The sequence below is a fragment of the Athene cunicularia genome (genome assembly GCF_003259725.1).
Source record: "Athene cunicularia isolate RWA chromosome 2 unlocalized genomic scaffold, athCun1 chr2_part1, whole genome shotgun sequence".
Lineage (NCBI taxonomy): Eukaryota > Metazoa > Chordata > Aves > Strigiformes > Strigidae > Athene > Athene cunicularia.
Window position 1 is genome coordinate 145,354,851 of NW_020799095.1, and position 15,321 is coordinate 145,370,171.

Below are 15,321 nucleotides of genomic sequence, written 5' to 3' on the forward strand. Positions count from 1 at the left end.
CTACTGTTTTCCCTTTGCAATGAGTATGATCCTTTTTGCATGTGTTGGAAAATGTCTTTAAGGAGTATCAGACACTCTTGTGTATTAAATAATGTGTTTGAGAAAGGAGAATCCTGTCAGATTCAGGATTTTTGGGTTCTCTAATTGATTTTAGAGATGTGTTGTACCTACAGTAATTGCCTTGATATGTACTTGGGAGGAAAATTTCATTCTCACAGTTGTCTCATCCTGGACCTTCCCATTGGACCATTTAGAGCAGATGAAGGAAGATATGATCACTTTTATACTAGTTGTCTTTTTTTTTGCCTATTATAATTTAGGTGCTCCTGTAAGTTAAATTAATTTGCATTCCAGTGTGTTGGCCAGAACAGCAATTCATCATATGGGTTATAGTGGGGGTGGCCAATTTTCCATTACTGTTTCTCTCATACAAGCTTAAACTGCTGTCAGGATGTAGGGAGAGAACAGAAATGAAGTTCTGCACCTTGTCAAAGTCCCAAAATATACATTTGATAGTGTTTTGAAGGAAATCTACATCTGGAAAGCAGCTGTGAAGTAAAAAAGTAAAGGTATTGTCCTGCAAATGTGTCTGTGACTCTTCTGCTTTAAATGTTCATTCGAATTATCTGGAGGGACAGTATTTCATGACCTCCCAGAAGACGAAGAATTTTCTTTGTAATATGCAACTGCTCAGTTGGAAATATTATTCCTGATTGTTCTGAAAATGATATATAGACGCTAAGAATATATTTTTGTTTTGTGTTTGGGTTGTCATGTGCACAACTAGCGACTCTTAATCCAGCCATTACTGTTTAGTTTGGAAGTGCTCACTAAAAATTTCATTACCAGGAATTCTGAATGAAAGTGTTACCATATGGTGGGTTTCTGTATGGTGTTTTTGGAGTTCCTACTCCTAGGAACCTTCCTGATTCTGTCTGTAGTGTTAGAAGTTCCTCTATTTGTAGCTTGTGTTCCTGTTTTCTTTCACAACTTACCCACAAAGTGCATTATCTTATTGCAAATGGATTTGACAAACGGAAATCAGACCTGTACTTGGCATTTCCAAACAGCTTGATGTGCACTAATGCAAGAACATTTTTAGGGTCATGTGAGGAAAAAAAACCCCACAGTCTATATTCCAGTCATTCATGAGTTTAATGAATATTTAAGGAATGTTTACCTTTGTTATAACACTTAGCAATACATATATTAAGAGCTTGAAGCCTGTGGCAAGTCTACCAGCATCTTTTATTTATATATATATATATATATATATATATATATATACATACACACACACACCCCCACACACATATGCGTGCAAATGCCTCAACAGGTTGGATTCCAAAAGAGTAATAAGGTAATTGTTCTCTTTGCAGTTGTTTGTCCTCCAGGCAGTCATTTCCAGAATGATGAATGCATTCCCTGCCCTCTTGGCTACTATCAGCATCAGACAGGATGTTCCTCCTGTATCAAGTGTCCTGTGGGCAAAACTACCAACTCCTACGGGGCAATCAGCGCTGATCACTGTAAGCTGAACTCATCTTTTCCCTTATCCTTTGTATTCTGGCTTCAAATAACTAACAGATTTTTTTTTTATCTGTAATTTTTTAAAAAAAGAAGATCCTCCCTCTGGGGTTTTTTGGATGGATATGATCCCTTCTGCGTACGTTCAAAGCCATTTTACAAAGACAGGACAAACTGTCTGGTGTTTTGACCAAAAATGCATGAGAAACAAGTGGTCAGTCTGTTCCAGGATGTTGTGGTTCCTTAAGACGTGTTCATTGTCTTCAGGAATGTTATCTGGATATTCAGTATCAGTGAGAAACTTATGTTTTTTATTTATGTCATTTATTAACATTTTCATGAACTTTAGTGTTCATGAAAGTGACATCTTAGTGAAATCTTGTCTTTGTGCGGCTCTTTCCCCCTACAAATACAAATACCACAAAGCAACTTATCAAAATGTTTACTGAAGTTGGTGTATTCACTTTAAATGACTTATTTTTGCATGTGGTTCCATAAAGAAAATGACTTATGCAATCCAAATTCAGTTTTGTCTGCAGAATTAGCTCATGGATAAAAATAAAAGTAAGAATGTATTTCTTGAGAGTATCAGTGAATATAGGGTCTGCTTTGTTCTGTTTAAACATATTTATTCTCTTAGTTGGGATTAAAAAAAAAGTTTATTGTAATGAAACCTGACATAAATTAAATTTTGCCTAAAGTTGTCATTCTTCATTTCCATGCGTTTCCTGTGTAGGTGTTGGACTCCTATGTTTAAAAGTTTGCTTCCTAGGTTTTTTTACTGCACTTGTAGTTTTCTTTACTGCAAGTGCCTGCAACTAAACCTGTTCCCTGCCTGGTTTCCACCTTACCTGTGTGCTTTGTGTCAGAGCTAGCCCTTTCCAAAAGGCACTGATGTACACGTTTAACAGTGATGTACACCTTTACCTGCTGTCTTCTTACGATGTCTGAAGAGTTTTCTGAATTAACTGATTGACGGCTCTTGTGCTGTTGTTCAGAGAACTCGTTTCACAGATCCATTGCAGCAGGCACTGAACAAACCTGTATGAAAATACAGTTTCTTCTCTGTACTTCTTTGCTTTACAGTACTTAGCATAAAATGGAGATTTGATCCATGGCAGAGAATCCTAAAAAATGTTTGGAATATGAATTTCAGTAACAACAAAGCAGTGAGACTACCATGTTTCAGAGCTTGAGACACCATGCAAGTTATTGATTAATTTTTCAGTGAAGTCTCTGATGTACTTAGAGCACTTTTTTTCCTACAGCACTGAAACACTCTGCTAGTGCACTGACAGGATCAGAGTCAATGGGTACAAACTGAAACACAGAAGTTCCCTCTGAGCATCGAGAAACACTCATTTACTGCAAGGGTGATGAAGCACTGGCACAGGTTGTCCAGGAAGGTTGTAGAGTCTCCAACTGTGGAGATATTAAAAAACTATCTGGACGTGGTCCTAGATGTGGTTCTGCCTGAGCAGGCGCTTGGACCAGATGACCTCCGGAGGTCCCTTCCACCCAGAACCATTCAGTGAAACCCAGTGACAAGCATTATCAAAGTACCTTTTTTTTTTTTTTTTTCTTTACTTGTAACAGGTATCACATACTGTCAAAGCAATGAGCAGGGTCTGCAGTGTGATGAAGATGGCCAGTATAGACCTTCCCAGCAAGACCCTGACACTAAGAAATTCTTCTGCGTCGATGGCTCTGGAGCAGCACTGGACTGGACTGAAACAGATGATCTCCTTACAGACTACCAGTGCCTAGGTAAGTGTCAGAAGAATATTTTGGATATGTTTTGACCCCACATAAGTGAAACCTCCTTATCAAGAGACTCATGACTCCACAGATTATGGGGCTCATAGCTGTGGCCTCTGCCTTAAGTCACATTCCTTCTTAATTTTACATTTCTTGACGACACTGGGGAAGTTATTTTTGGTAAGGAAAGAGACAGAAGCAGTTTTCTTGCACTTTCGGATGGCTGACAGCTTTTGGTGTATGCTGACCTGATCTCTGATTGGAAACCCAAAAGAATAGTGAGAGAGCTAATGGGAAAGAAGCAGAATTATGAATTTATTTGTAAAAGTATCATTTATCAGTGTGTTCATGTGAAATAGACTGTATTTGGCAATGACCTCACAGCCACAGCATAATGTCACCCTCCGAGCTCCTGCTGTACAGTATCTGACTTAGTGAACGTATCCTTGCAAGCTGGGGGAAACTTACTTCTACTTGAACACGGTTCTGAAATGCCAGTTCTCAAGGATGAATAATTTGAAAGAAAGGTCATCTATCAAATAGTCCCCAAACTGCCTGCAGAAAGGTCTAATTACACTTCTCAGCCTCAAAACTTTTGCCTTGCCCAAAAATAGTTTTCCAGAAGGTTTTATTACTCATCATATGATTGGTATTGAATTTAATGGAATATTCCATTAAATCAGTTTAGAAACTGATGTCATGGTGTGCTCTGAATTAGACAATATCTTATGACAGGTGGTCAGTGGAAGGAGTGTGAAATGAAAGCGCTCAGTTCTGAAGAGGTTGCAAAACTATCTTCAGTTCAAATGGCTATTTTTTACGCTGAGCATACTCAGACACTGATCGTTATTTTGAACACGAGGCTGTTGCTCTGAGTCATGGGGCAGTTGGTATGTTTCTCTGGGCAGAGGATTCACATCAGCCTAATTCTCCTATTACTTATTTACTTTGAGCCTTCCTGAATGAGCATTTCTGACTCTGACCAGGATGGAGCACTTGTAGATATCTGTGTTTATTTTTGTTTGAAGATGTCACTAGAAATAAATATTTATGAGTGTTGACAATTTAGCATTTTAAAAAGCAAAAACAATGACAACCCGAGAAGTCTGTGGGTTTTTTGTTTGGTTGTTTTTTAAAATAATTTACAGGTTAATTTAATTTCATTTTTTTTTCTTTTAAAGATCATGCTGCATTTCCCGTAAGCATTATACGAAGTGAAACCAGTGATCTCTATTTTTACTTTTTTCCCCTGCCCCTTTTATTTCCCTTAACTGAATTCAACATGCAACAAGACAGCAGGGTATGAAGACTGATCTTGCTTTGACAGGAGGCTGGTGATTAGGTAGAGTCAATAACTAACCCAGCTTTTCTTTGTTTTCTGTGTCTTCAGATGGAAGAAGAATTCCCTTGTATGAATGCACAGTAATAAGCTGTAACAACCCATGCTCATTCTTATTTTTCCCTCGTTATATTTTAAGCCACACAACATTTATTTCAACAACAGGGATAGGATCTACTATTACTCTAGTAATATGTGAGATGATGGAACATTTCTGCTATGCTCTAAGCCTGTGAAATGGCTGGGTAGTTATTCCACTGTTGAGAAGAGGGCAGTGTAAACTAACAAGTTCATGAAAATGGAAGCTGGTTTAGAATATTTTTCACTGTACTTTTTTGGGAGGGGGACAAAGTAGCTTTACGAATGAAAATTTTTTATGTTTCTTTATATTAAAAAATAAAACTAAAGATTTTTTTTTTTAAAACTGCATATTTTCTATTAGTTTTGCGATGTTTTCAGTTTAATGATTTGTTACACATTCTATCTCTTCCCTAATTTTCTCCCACATTGCAGAGAAAATGGAGAGGTGGATTGAAGCCAGACTTAGGTAAAAAAAAATAATCAGAAGAAATGAAAAACATTTAAAAATGCAATTTTTAAATTTTGAATTTTGTGTTAGAAATGAGGGCAGCAAACAACACAGAACCACTGCTTTTCAGTTTTATGAAAATATCTGAATTGTGTTTATAACCAGACAACACTGCAAGTTGCAGATGTAGAAGGGATTCAGTTTAGTACAGAATTAAATTAATACTTATATTTTAGTGTCCTGTATTTCTAGGAAGGAAAAAACTTCATCTCTATACACCAACATTCAGCCTTCTCCCCGGCCTAGCTGGAGTGCAAGGATTTTTTTTGTGTTAAGTGTTTGGCTAGTCCTCATGTTTTTTCTGAGCAGAAATGATGGTTTTATCAAAAGCACCTGCTGACTCAGCCCTGACAACAGTGGACATTTGCTTCTGATTTAGTCCTGACTGTTTTGCTGTAAGAGTACAAATGATTGTTTTAAGAACTTATCCCTGACTTTTATTTTGTGGTTTATCCAGACAGCTCAGGGAGAGAGGCCTGAGATCCTGGTGCCGGACCTCTGTGCCCATGCGTGTAGGGGAGAGAAGGGCTGAACATCCAGCTCTTCCCCATGCAGACACCTCCCACGGGCTGAGATCGGAGCAGGGCTCCTGCTTCTCAACTCTCTTAGGTCTAGCCCAGGCATTGGCTGCAATGAGCTAGAGGTTTGGTTGCATTTGAGGCATTTAGAGGAGAAGTCTGGTCACCACAGGGGTGATGCCAAAGACACCACTCTCTTCCCTTCTCCTTAATGTGCTGTGATCACTGAAAGATACTGGTATATCGACATGTGGATCAAAACCCCTCATAGTGTCATAGTGATGACACTGTATGTCCCTTCACTAGCCTATAATTGCTTCAGACCACAGCCAGGGCCAAACCTGCTGGAGCTTAAATTGGATTCCTCACTCTCTTTAGTGACCTTTGGGTTTTGCATCTCTAGACCCCATAAGTTTTTCCCAGTTCGTGAAGAGTGCTGCTTGTCAGACATCCTTACACTCAGGTGCAGTGGGTCTGATTCAGAGAGAGTAGATAAAAGGGTTTGGTAAGTAAAGTGACAGTCTGAAATTAAAGGTTGAATGAAAGAGTGAAAAAGGAGTATGTAGGACATGCTACCTTGGATAGAGCCCTGAGCCTAAAGTCGGTGGAGAGCAGGCTGTTGTGTTCCTGTAAACAACTGATAAGGCTCCTGGATTTCCTGTTTAACCAAGTTCTGTTGGAACTGGCTCTTGTTTCAGTGACTGTTTTGCAGAAAGTTGGTTCCCCTGTTGACTCAACAGTTGGTTCAGTGCCATGAACAAATAATGGGAGATGGCCAGTGTGCTGCTGGAAGAGAAGTCTCACTTGAGTATAAGTTCCCAGCCCACTCCTGGCTGTTTTTTAAAAGATCTTGTGACACTTTTTTTTTAAACAGAAATTATATCCCCAGTCCAGCTGTCTCCTGCGTTATCTGTGGAGTTATGGTACATCATTTAACGAGCAAATCTCTTTCCCTACATAATTCTTCAGTTTTTATTTCTACCTAAAGTCTTTGTCTCTCTGCAGCATGTGAACTGATAATGGTACCTGCTTGTTTCTTTGCTTTGTTTTTCTAAGTGCTCAGAAAATTTGACAGAATTCCTGCCTTCAGACTGATTTATGGGTCAGAAGAAGCTCAAATTCTTCAGTCTCAGTCATTTAGGGGAGACCTGCAAAGTCCAGCTTTTCAGTGCATTTCAGGTGAGGAAAACTCTCAGAAAATCTGTAGAGACAACACTAACCATCACGGAAAACAATTATATATGAATCGTTTATAATTAAGTTTCCGGATGAACTAGATGTTTTGCTGCTCAGCACCAATTCACTGCAAGATATTTACAACTTTTTGTAACTTTGGTTCAGGGAAGAGATTGGTCTTTCAGCTTCAAACAAGTCATTTGACTTTAAATCCAGTTGATACAGTTTGCAATACAGATGAGGGCTGAGATTCAGACCAGGAAACACTCATCAGACTTTTCAGATGTTCAAACAAAAGAAGGATTAAGTGTTCAAGACTTGTGAAAACCAAGCTTGCACCTCTTTCCAAATTGCCTGATTGGCACATAGAAGAGGAATAATCATCCTTGCTTACGTCCAAAGGATATTATAAGGAGTGCAGAGATACTCCTCTGCTGAGCCTTAAAGCGTATACGCTATATTACATCTGGATACATCATGTTTGCTGGTTTACATTGGTTCAAAGTAACCTAAAACTAAGGGGGATCACTGCACTTTTAAATCGCTCTCACCTTCTGTCTCCTAGTGCACAGACTGTGAAGAGAGGCAGAGAAGTTATGGTCAAAATAAAAGCACTAATAACACAGGTAGCCTGTTTGTAGGGCAGACATCACATAAGGCTGACAGTCAGTGGCTTTGTGTCACATACCATGGTCTAGCTGGAACAGTCATTTCATGCTAAGAAGTGACTATGTGAAGCCTTATATGTTACTAGAATGACTTTCCTGCACCAGATCTTCCCCTAGGTGTATAGTGTAAGGTTTTTTGCACCTTCCTCTGAAACTGGGGACCTTCAAAAGCAAGACACTGAACTGAGAGAACTGTAGGAACGAATTTAGGGTGGGAAAGATGCTTCTTTGACAAGCAAACTGATTCAGTGCACATAGCTTTTATTTTCATTATAAGTTACATCCACTGTCAATTGGCAACTCTACTACAAAATATTACTGCTGGGGTGCTCACTGAAGGGTAAGGTTTAATCTTTCCCTCTCTGCTTCCCTACAAAGTCAGACAGTTTAACTTACATTTCTGATGATGTTTTGATCTCTAAGCTGGTTGATTTTATACCGAATGCATCTGGAAACCATTGCACCTCCTGTTCTAAGAGCAGAGCTGTGGGAGCAAGTTAGTGGTGAGTGTGTGAGGACAGAAGGATCTTTATCCACGCCTAAATGTGGAGGGCAGTGGCTGCTTTCTCCCTTACGCTGGCCAGATGGTTGCTGCAGAGATGGCCAGTATGACGAAAGAATTTGATGTTTCCCTCCTTCCTTTCACTCCAATATTGGTCACAACCTGTTTGCTGTGGGTTTACCGTATTCAGATAGAGTCCTCCCCGCCTTCCTCAGGCAAAATTATCCAGGAGATGTGAAATATTTGGGTGAGTGGTTAGACCTAACACAACTGTTTGTATTATCAGGTGATAAAATTTTTTGCGTTAATTTAATTTAAAACCCCTAACTGTCTACTAAAATAGTTGAATACTGAAGTTCATCTAGCTAATGAAATTCATGTGCTTGCAGTCTGATAGGCATATGAAAAACTAGGAAAATGGCCGTAAACTGGTATTTGTAGCAGAAATTTGCACATGAAATGCTAGGAAACCTAAGGTTTCTTTCCTGTTTCTCAGGTTGTGAGAGCGAAGATGCGTGTGGTTTTGTGACTGTAACTCCTGCTGGTGCTGAAGTACTCTGTGAATTATACAGTGCTGCTGAAGTCAACTTCAATTGCACCACATCTGGATTGGTAAAAATGACTATATTTAAAAATATGTGTTTATCATAATACTGTATGCTCAGCATAAGTAGGCAGCATCACAGAAGAAAGGCAGGCTGTTAACTCACCCCCTGGACATTGCTATTCACTGTGGCAGTCACAGATTCCTGTAAATGGGTAAAGAAGCTACACACAGATGTTTCCAAAAGTGACACCTGGATGCTTCAGTGTTTGGCTGAAACATTGCACAGCACTTTTGTTCCCAAAACATGCTGAGCTCCCGCAGTCAGAAAGTTAGGTTAATCTGGATAATCCAAAATAAAAGTATCCAGACTGGTAACCTGAAATAGTCATAATTTCTTGCTTCCTTGCTCTAGCCCAGGGTTTGCATTGTGTGCTCTTTTTACCACTGTAACATCTTTCTATTCTCTACTTTAAAATACAGCAATGTGGCATTGAAGGGTCGAGATCTCACTTTGATAGAATTATTGTGTCTGCCTGTTTTCTGTCTCAGGTGCAAGGTGTTTTGGGGAACCCTGCTGCCACTGGCGTCAGTGATCTCAGCTGCCTGGTTCATGTCAGGAATCCAGAGTCAGAAGCAGTGTTGGTCTATTTGAAGAGAGGTACCAGATGTGAATCACTCATCCAGTGTTACACTGCTGTGCCCAGACTTGTAGTTATTTCTATATGGGATCAGGACTAAAAGTTGGGAGCATCTTTGTTTAAGAAGACACAATACTTTTCAGAGTTCAACATTTAGTGAGAACCCAGAAACCTCAGCAAATCTTCCCGTCGTGTCTTGTTCCCTAGATATTAGGAATACAGCTTTTGTAAACCATTTTGATGGCTTTCTCCAGCAGACAGTACCAAAAAAAATTAAATTGTACCCTATGTAGTATATTGTTATGTACTATTTCTCTTTATTAGACAGTTTGTTATTTGAATATATAAGGCATTATTAATCACCAGCTTGTACATAATTTAGCAGTTTATGTTAATTTTGATTGTGAATAGTCCTACTCATATACCGGCCAATATATAACCCGCTCTCCAGTGAATCCCAAAGCGATTCAGCTGAACTAATGAATGTACAAACCAGTTGTTTTTCCCCAAATGTGATTGATACCACTCCATGTCATATCCAATATGTTTCCAACTTTAAGCCTCATGCCAAATTTGAAACAAGATAATCAAATGCAGATTGCTGCAGGGTTTGAGTCAAAACTCTCTGCTGTCAGTTTTCTTTTTACTCCTATCCAAACCTCTGAGTCACCATTTACTACTGCTACTAAAAATAAAGAGCTAAGTCTCACCTGAAAAAAGACAAGTCCCTTAGCTTGTTGCAATCAATGTAATCTTGGTGATATCTGATCTAGTCTTCTATTTAGTTTTCTGTGATATTGCTGATTAGATCCAGGATTATATGAATCATGTCCTCTTACATATGTGTCTAGTAATCAGAAGCCTTAATTACAGATGCAGGTATACTGGCCAAATTGTACATTTTAATTTTTCAGTGAGATGCTTGCCTAATTTATACCTGGGAGTTATTAACATATTGCTTGAAAGTGGATTATTACTAACCTTACTGCGTGCATAGATTTAGGAGCCCTTTGCTGGTACAGTGAACTGGTTTTCCCACTCCAGCAATACATTCTGACTGATTACCCAAGTATAAGTGCACCAAACCATTTGACGATATTATCTTGCATCTGAAAAGTCCAGAGAAGGACTTCTAAGGCTGAGTTTTTATCATCAAACTTTCAACCAGCTCCAGTCTGCATCCTGTCTTTTCTTGAGCTCTTTTGAACATTTCTTTCCTGTTCTGTCTACCCAGGACAGGAATTTAACTCATCTGGACTCAAGACCTTTGAAAGGACCAGTTTTCGGAATGTGCTTTCTGGCGTGTATCGCTCCATGGTGCTCTCAGCAGCTAGTGCATCTCTGACTGATGCTCAGCTCTTCTGTCGGCAGACTTGCAGCAGGGACTCTTGCTGTGATGGCTTCATCTTGAGTCAGATGGCCCTTGATGGAGGTATTTATTGTCTAACAGCAAAATAAAAAATTCTACAGTAGAAAACTAACACTAACTGATTAGAATTCATTTCTGGACACAGTACACCTACCTCTACATCAAACCAGTGTCGTCAGCCTGCCTCTACATCACTGACATTTTTTAGTGTAGGCAGAATTTGAGTAATGCCCAAGACTTGGCCTGGAGCAATAGAGTTTAAGACCTGAGGTAGCAAACTGCTTTTGGAGAGAAATGGACATTTTGAAAGGATAATTCTTTTGACCTGTTTTAGACATCTGCCTCCGGATGAGATAAATCATTCTGAAAATGCTTCTCTCCTTATGTAACGCAGCTTGGTTACCAGAAGTTGGTGCCTTTCAGCTGATGGGGGAGTTAAGTTGGTGATTCCAGACAGAGTCCTTGTAGTGTAAATGTAAATCAGCTCCCTTTTTGGAGCAGAAAAACAGCATGATAAACAGGGATTTATATTATTTATATTATTGCATGCAGGAATCTCCTAAGTCTGGGTATCTAGCTAGGAGAGTGAGTGGGAGTGGGGTGGACAGAGTCTGGCAGAGGTGGGACTTACTCAGAGTCCAGATTTCTACCAGTAAATTTAAACACAATGTCAGTGCCTACTTTTTGTAGCTCCTTTCTGAGCTCGCATAGGATCAACTTTACTGTTGGAGGTGCATTTCCTATATAAAAAGTAAAGTTCTAATTGAGATGTCTCAAATTTTTAAAGACATGCTCTTACAAACCCAGGCATGTGCTACTGGCTGCTATGTGGCAAGCACTTCTCCAGTTTGGAGTGGAAACATACTAAATTTGAGAAAATATTCTCTGTGGAAATCGCCATACATGTGTTTCCAAAAAATTATCTTGTGTTTTGACATCTCATATTTTTTGCATCAAAATATTCTAGGTGATCTTGTCCATTCTATATACATTTACCATCAAATTTTTGTGTTCTTGTGAACATAGAAGGGGGTGTGGAGAAGGTGAATGTTGTAGAGCTCTCTGTTTAGTTGGCGTGACATATTTGGATCTATACTACAGGTAAATGCATGGCTTCGACTAGCATTTTGTTTAACAAGAAGAAAAAAGTAGCATATGCAATATCTCGTGTAGCTAGTCCATAAAAGCAAACCAGAGAGGGCATTGTAAAACCATAGAAATGCCTGAGCTGTGACAGCAAGTACAAAGCAAGAGCTGAGTATTGTCTAGACGTTGTGGTAACAGACTGAAGCCAGAACACCTGGCCTTAAGCATGCTGGTGTCCCCCGACTCACATCATGATGCTGGGGGAGTCTCAGGCCTGGGCTGACTGAAATCAGGCACCAGTCCAGGAAACCATCCCAGTAAAATTATAAGTGCTTTCTTGGTTCAGAGCCTGAGATTGTGAGACCGCCAAAGGATTGAATATGTCTCTGTGCTGCTGTAAAGTGCTGAGAACACTGTTGGGTATTATCAGATAATAGTAATATTTTATTAGGTGGTAATAGTAAGTGATTGAAATCTCTGAAAAGCAGGCTACAATGTTTAGTTTAGGTATGAATAGCTAACCTTAGTACTCCAATTTGAACATATGGGTCTGATTTTCTCTTTTTTTTTTTTTTTTTTTTTTTGACACAGGTTGAACTGGCATTTAGAAGTAGTATTGGGATACTTGGGTGAAAAGCTCAGTGTAGGTGCAAAGCATCACTGGAGTGATGAAATTCTCTTTGCCTAAACCTAGGTACCATTTTGTGTAGTTTGATGAGCTACCCAGACGTGCTGATCTGCAGTGCAAATGGATGGAGTCCAACACCGGCATCTGTCATAGATGGGATGTGTAAAGGTGTGAGCTATGACGAAAAAGAGATGTTTTCCTTCACCCTGGGAGGACAAGTGTTCAGTGGAAGTATGTCAGTGAATCATCTCAATTTACAGTACTTCTTGTACGGATTCTGCCTTTTTTCACCAGCCTGCTCTTGTACTTCAGTGCTTTTTTCTCAAATAAATCTGTATCTGTACAATCACAAGAGAATAAAAGCTCTCTAATTGGATGCGTTGTTAGATAGATGGACCTCTCATGTTTTACTGTGTGAATATTAATGAAAGTCAAGAATGTGTTTAGTATGTCACCCTGTAATGCTTCCAGTAATTTAATTCAGGCAGATCCAAGCCAGTAATCTGAAAAAAAAGGTAAAGTTTGGAGTAAAGACAAAAAGGGAGATGCCCAGATCTACACAAAAAAAGCAATGATGGAAAACAGAGTAAAGCCTTGGAACCCTAGATCCAGACTAGCACCCGCACACCTGGAACCTTCTTCCTTAGGGCCTTGTATTATAAATAAGGTGATGCATAGTCTGCTAATGTGGTTTTAATGCATTATGTGAGCATTTCAATACTGCCTGTTTAATTTGAGCAGCTATTCTAACAAGCTCTTTTCTTTATCAGCTTCAAAGTTGGTAGAAGAGGCAGAAAGGAATTTTACTACCTTACAGCAAATTTACCTGTGGAGAGGTGAGTTATCTCACATAAGTTTTTATAGAAGTTTATGATGAGCTGTAGGCAGTGGCAGATGTGCGTTCTAGAATGGAAGTGTCATTCTCACTTTATTTTATATTGTCCAAATTAAGTCAATACTTGAAAGTATTTTCTGGCAGGGACAGGTGCAATCTGCAGTAATTCTGCTACAGTCCTTTTAATGAAATTTGGGTAAATTCTTGTGTCTGAGAATATACTTTAGAACCTTTAATACCTGTGGAAATGGTATCATGGAGACACTTGTCTTTGTCCCACAACTGTATAAGTACCTTAATAATTTGGCACATTATGCATGATTAGATGGGTTATTTTCATTAGCGTTATAACCCTGTATGTGTTATTTTTGTAAGTTTACTTTCCGAATGTCACAATGTACATAGCAGGACCTGCACAAATTAGTTGTGATACTGCATTATAAATGCACACATCCTCCAGAACACTGATGCTAAATGCGTAGTGATTGTGGATATGGCATTTGCTTTTATCCTCCAGACAGCGCATTTTGCTTTAGGTTTTCCCCAGAGTTATATGGAGATGGTTTTACTTAACTTTTGATTCAACAGTTGGTGAACCACCTAAGAAGTTTTCTTAAATAGTATGCTTTAAAATATTTGTTAAATTTTGAGGAGTAAAGATCATCTTGTCTTGTGGAAGAAAGAAAGGGAATTACTATGCTCTTTAATTCCTGTTGCATTCTAGGCTCTGATATGGTCACCCGGACTGAAACCTCTGTGTGCGATGATACTGCTTTGAAGACAGAGAATGATCTCATGTTATCAGGTATTACAGAAAAGGCAGCAGAAGATAGCAAAGTGGGGTGCAGAATTTAACCAGAAAATATAATATATAATACCATATATGTATAATATTTTGAAGTCCAGAGTATTTCTCCTAGATAGGAAGTCTGATACAGATTTCAGAAAGATGATAAAAGCATTAGCCTCCTGTCTTTATGGTTTTTACCTTCCCAGCCAGGCTGGAAATTTAAGTGTTAAAAATTTCTGTGAAAGCTTGTTCTTTCAGACTTACTGAACTGTAAAGACTCAGGAAATATTATTTGTTTGAGAAAAATTTCACATAAACCCAGGAATCAAATCCTTAGCCTATGTACCTGGGCATATTTACTGCTACTGAAAATATGACCGTAAATATGATGCTTAGAGAAACTCAGAATGAAACTGCAGTCACAAGTGTTTCTTCCATACATAATGAAAGTGAAGTTCTCTAGCGTTTTATTATTCCAGGGTTTGCTCTTCATTATACTGAGTCATGTATATATCCAAAATAATTTGTATTAAGTTACTAGAGTTGGTTTGGACCTTCAGCACCATAATCCTAAGAGAATGAGAGCAGTGGAGCCTGATAAGAGCACTTTAGTTCATCTCTAATGAACTGTAATCTTTGCTGAGGAGTCTTGATGAATACCTGAGCATGTAAAATCCTATCATGAAGTGAATTACTGATTTTGTTTATGTAATTTGGAAGGAAGTTAAACTGAAATGGACATTTACGTAGTGGTGCTCCTATACAATTAGCGGTATTTTAACGTCTAGACTTAAAGATGAGAAAAAACTGGACTTAATACATTGGATGAAATTCTCTTGCATTTACGTGCCAAGGCATGAGTGCAGCCCTCAGGGTTCTCCATTTACCTTGCTGTGGTTGATGGTATCATTAAAACCTGAAGTTATGCCAGGAATGCAGTTTCTTCCTTTGTCCCTTACTCTTAGTCATGACACGAACCGTTTCAAGAGAAACTGAAGGCTGAAGCTAAGTCTTGAGAGGTAACAAGACTTGTAAGTTACCTTTTAGAAAAAGTTATGGATACATCTGGGAAAATATCTACAGAGCTTTTGTTTCTTGATGATATTTGATACAGCACATGGTAACACATCTTTTCTATTTTTGGATAGAAAAATCGAAGTTACTCTGCACTCTTAGCATGTCAGTAGGTGCTTCAGCATTTCAGCTGCAATCATCAGCATGTCTTTCATTTTCATTTTTGTCTGGCTGTGTCAGTGCATGTAAGATTAAATAACAGAATCTCTCACAATGTTGTAGGGGATGAGACCCGCTGATGACATTTCGTAAAAAAAAAAAAAAAAAAAAAAGGGGC

At 38.8% G+C, this 15,321-nt stretch overlaps 1 protein-coding gene across 1 annotated transcript in view; it reads left to right on the plus strand.

Annotated features, from left to right (window-relative positions):
• Positions 1 to 15,321, plus strand: part of TG (thyroglobulin) — a 162,164-nt gene that overhangs the window by 39,346 nt on the left and 107,497 nt on the right. Inside the window, exons 21-29 of the mRNA XM_026841524.1 lie at positions 1,380 to 1,529; positions 3,124 to 3,294; positions 6,788 to 6,910; positions 8,574 to 8,689; positions 9,174 to 9,282; positions 10,497 to 10,694; positions 12,412 to 12,576; positions 13,116 to 13,181; positions 13,905 to 13,985. Of these exons, the coding sequence (XP_026697325.1) occupies positions 1,380 to 1,529; positions 3,124 to 3,294; positions 6,788 to 6,910; positions 8,574 to 8,689; positions 9,174 to 9,282; positions 10,497 to 10,694; positions 12,412 to 12,576; positions 13,116 to 13,181; positions 13,905 to 13,985 (1,179 nt within the window). The remainder of the gene's footprint in view (positions 1 to 1,379; positions 1,530 to 3,123; positions 3,295 to 6,787; positions 6,911 to 8,573; positions 8,690 to 9,173; positions 9,283 to 10,496; positions 10,695 to 12,411; positions 12,577 to 13,115; positions 13,182 to 13,904; positions 13,986 to 15,321) is intronic.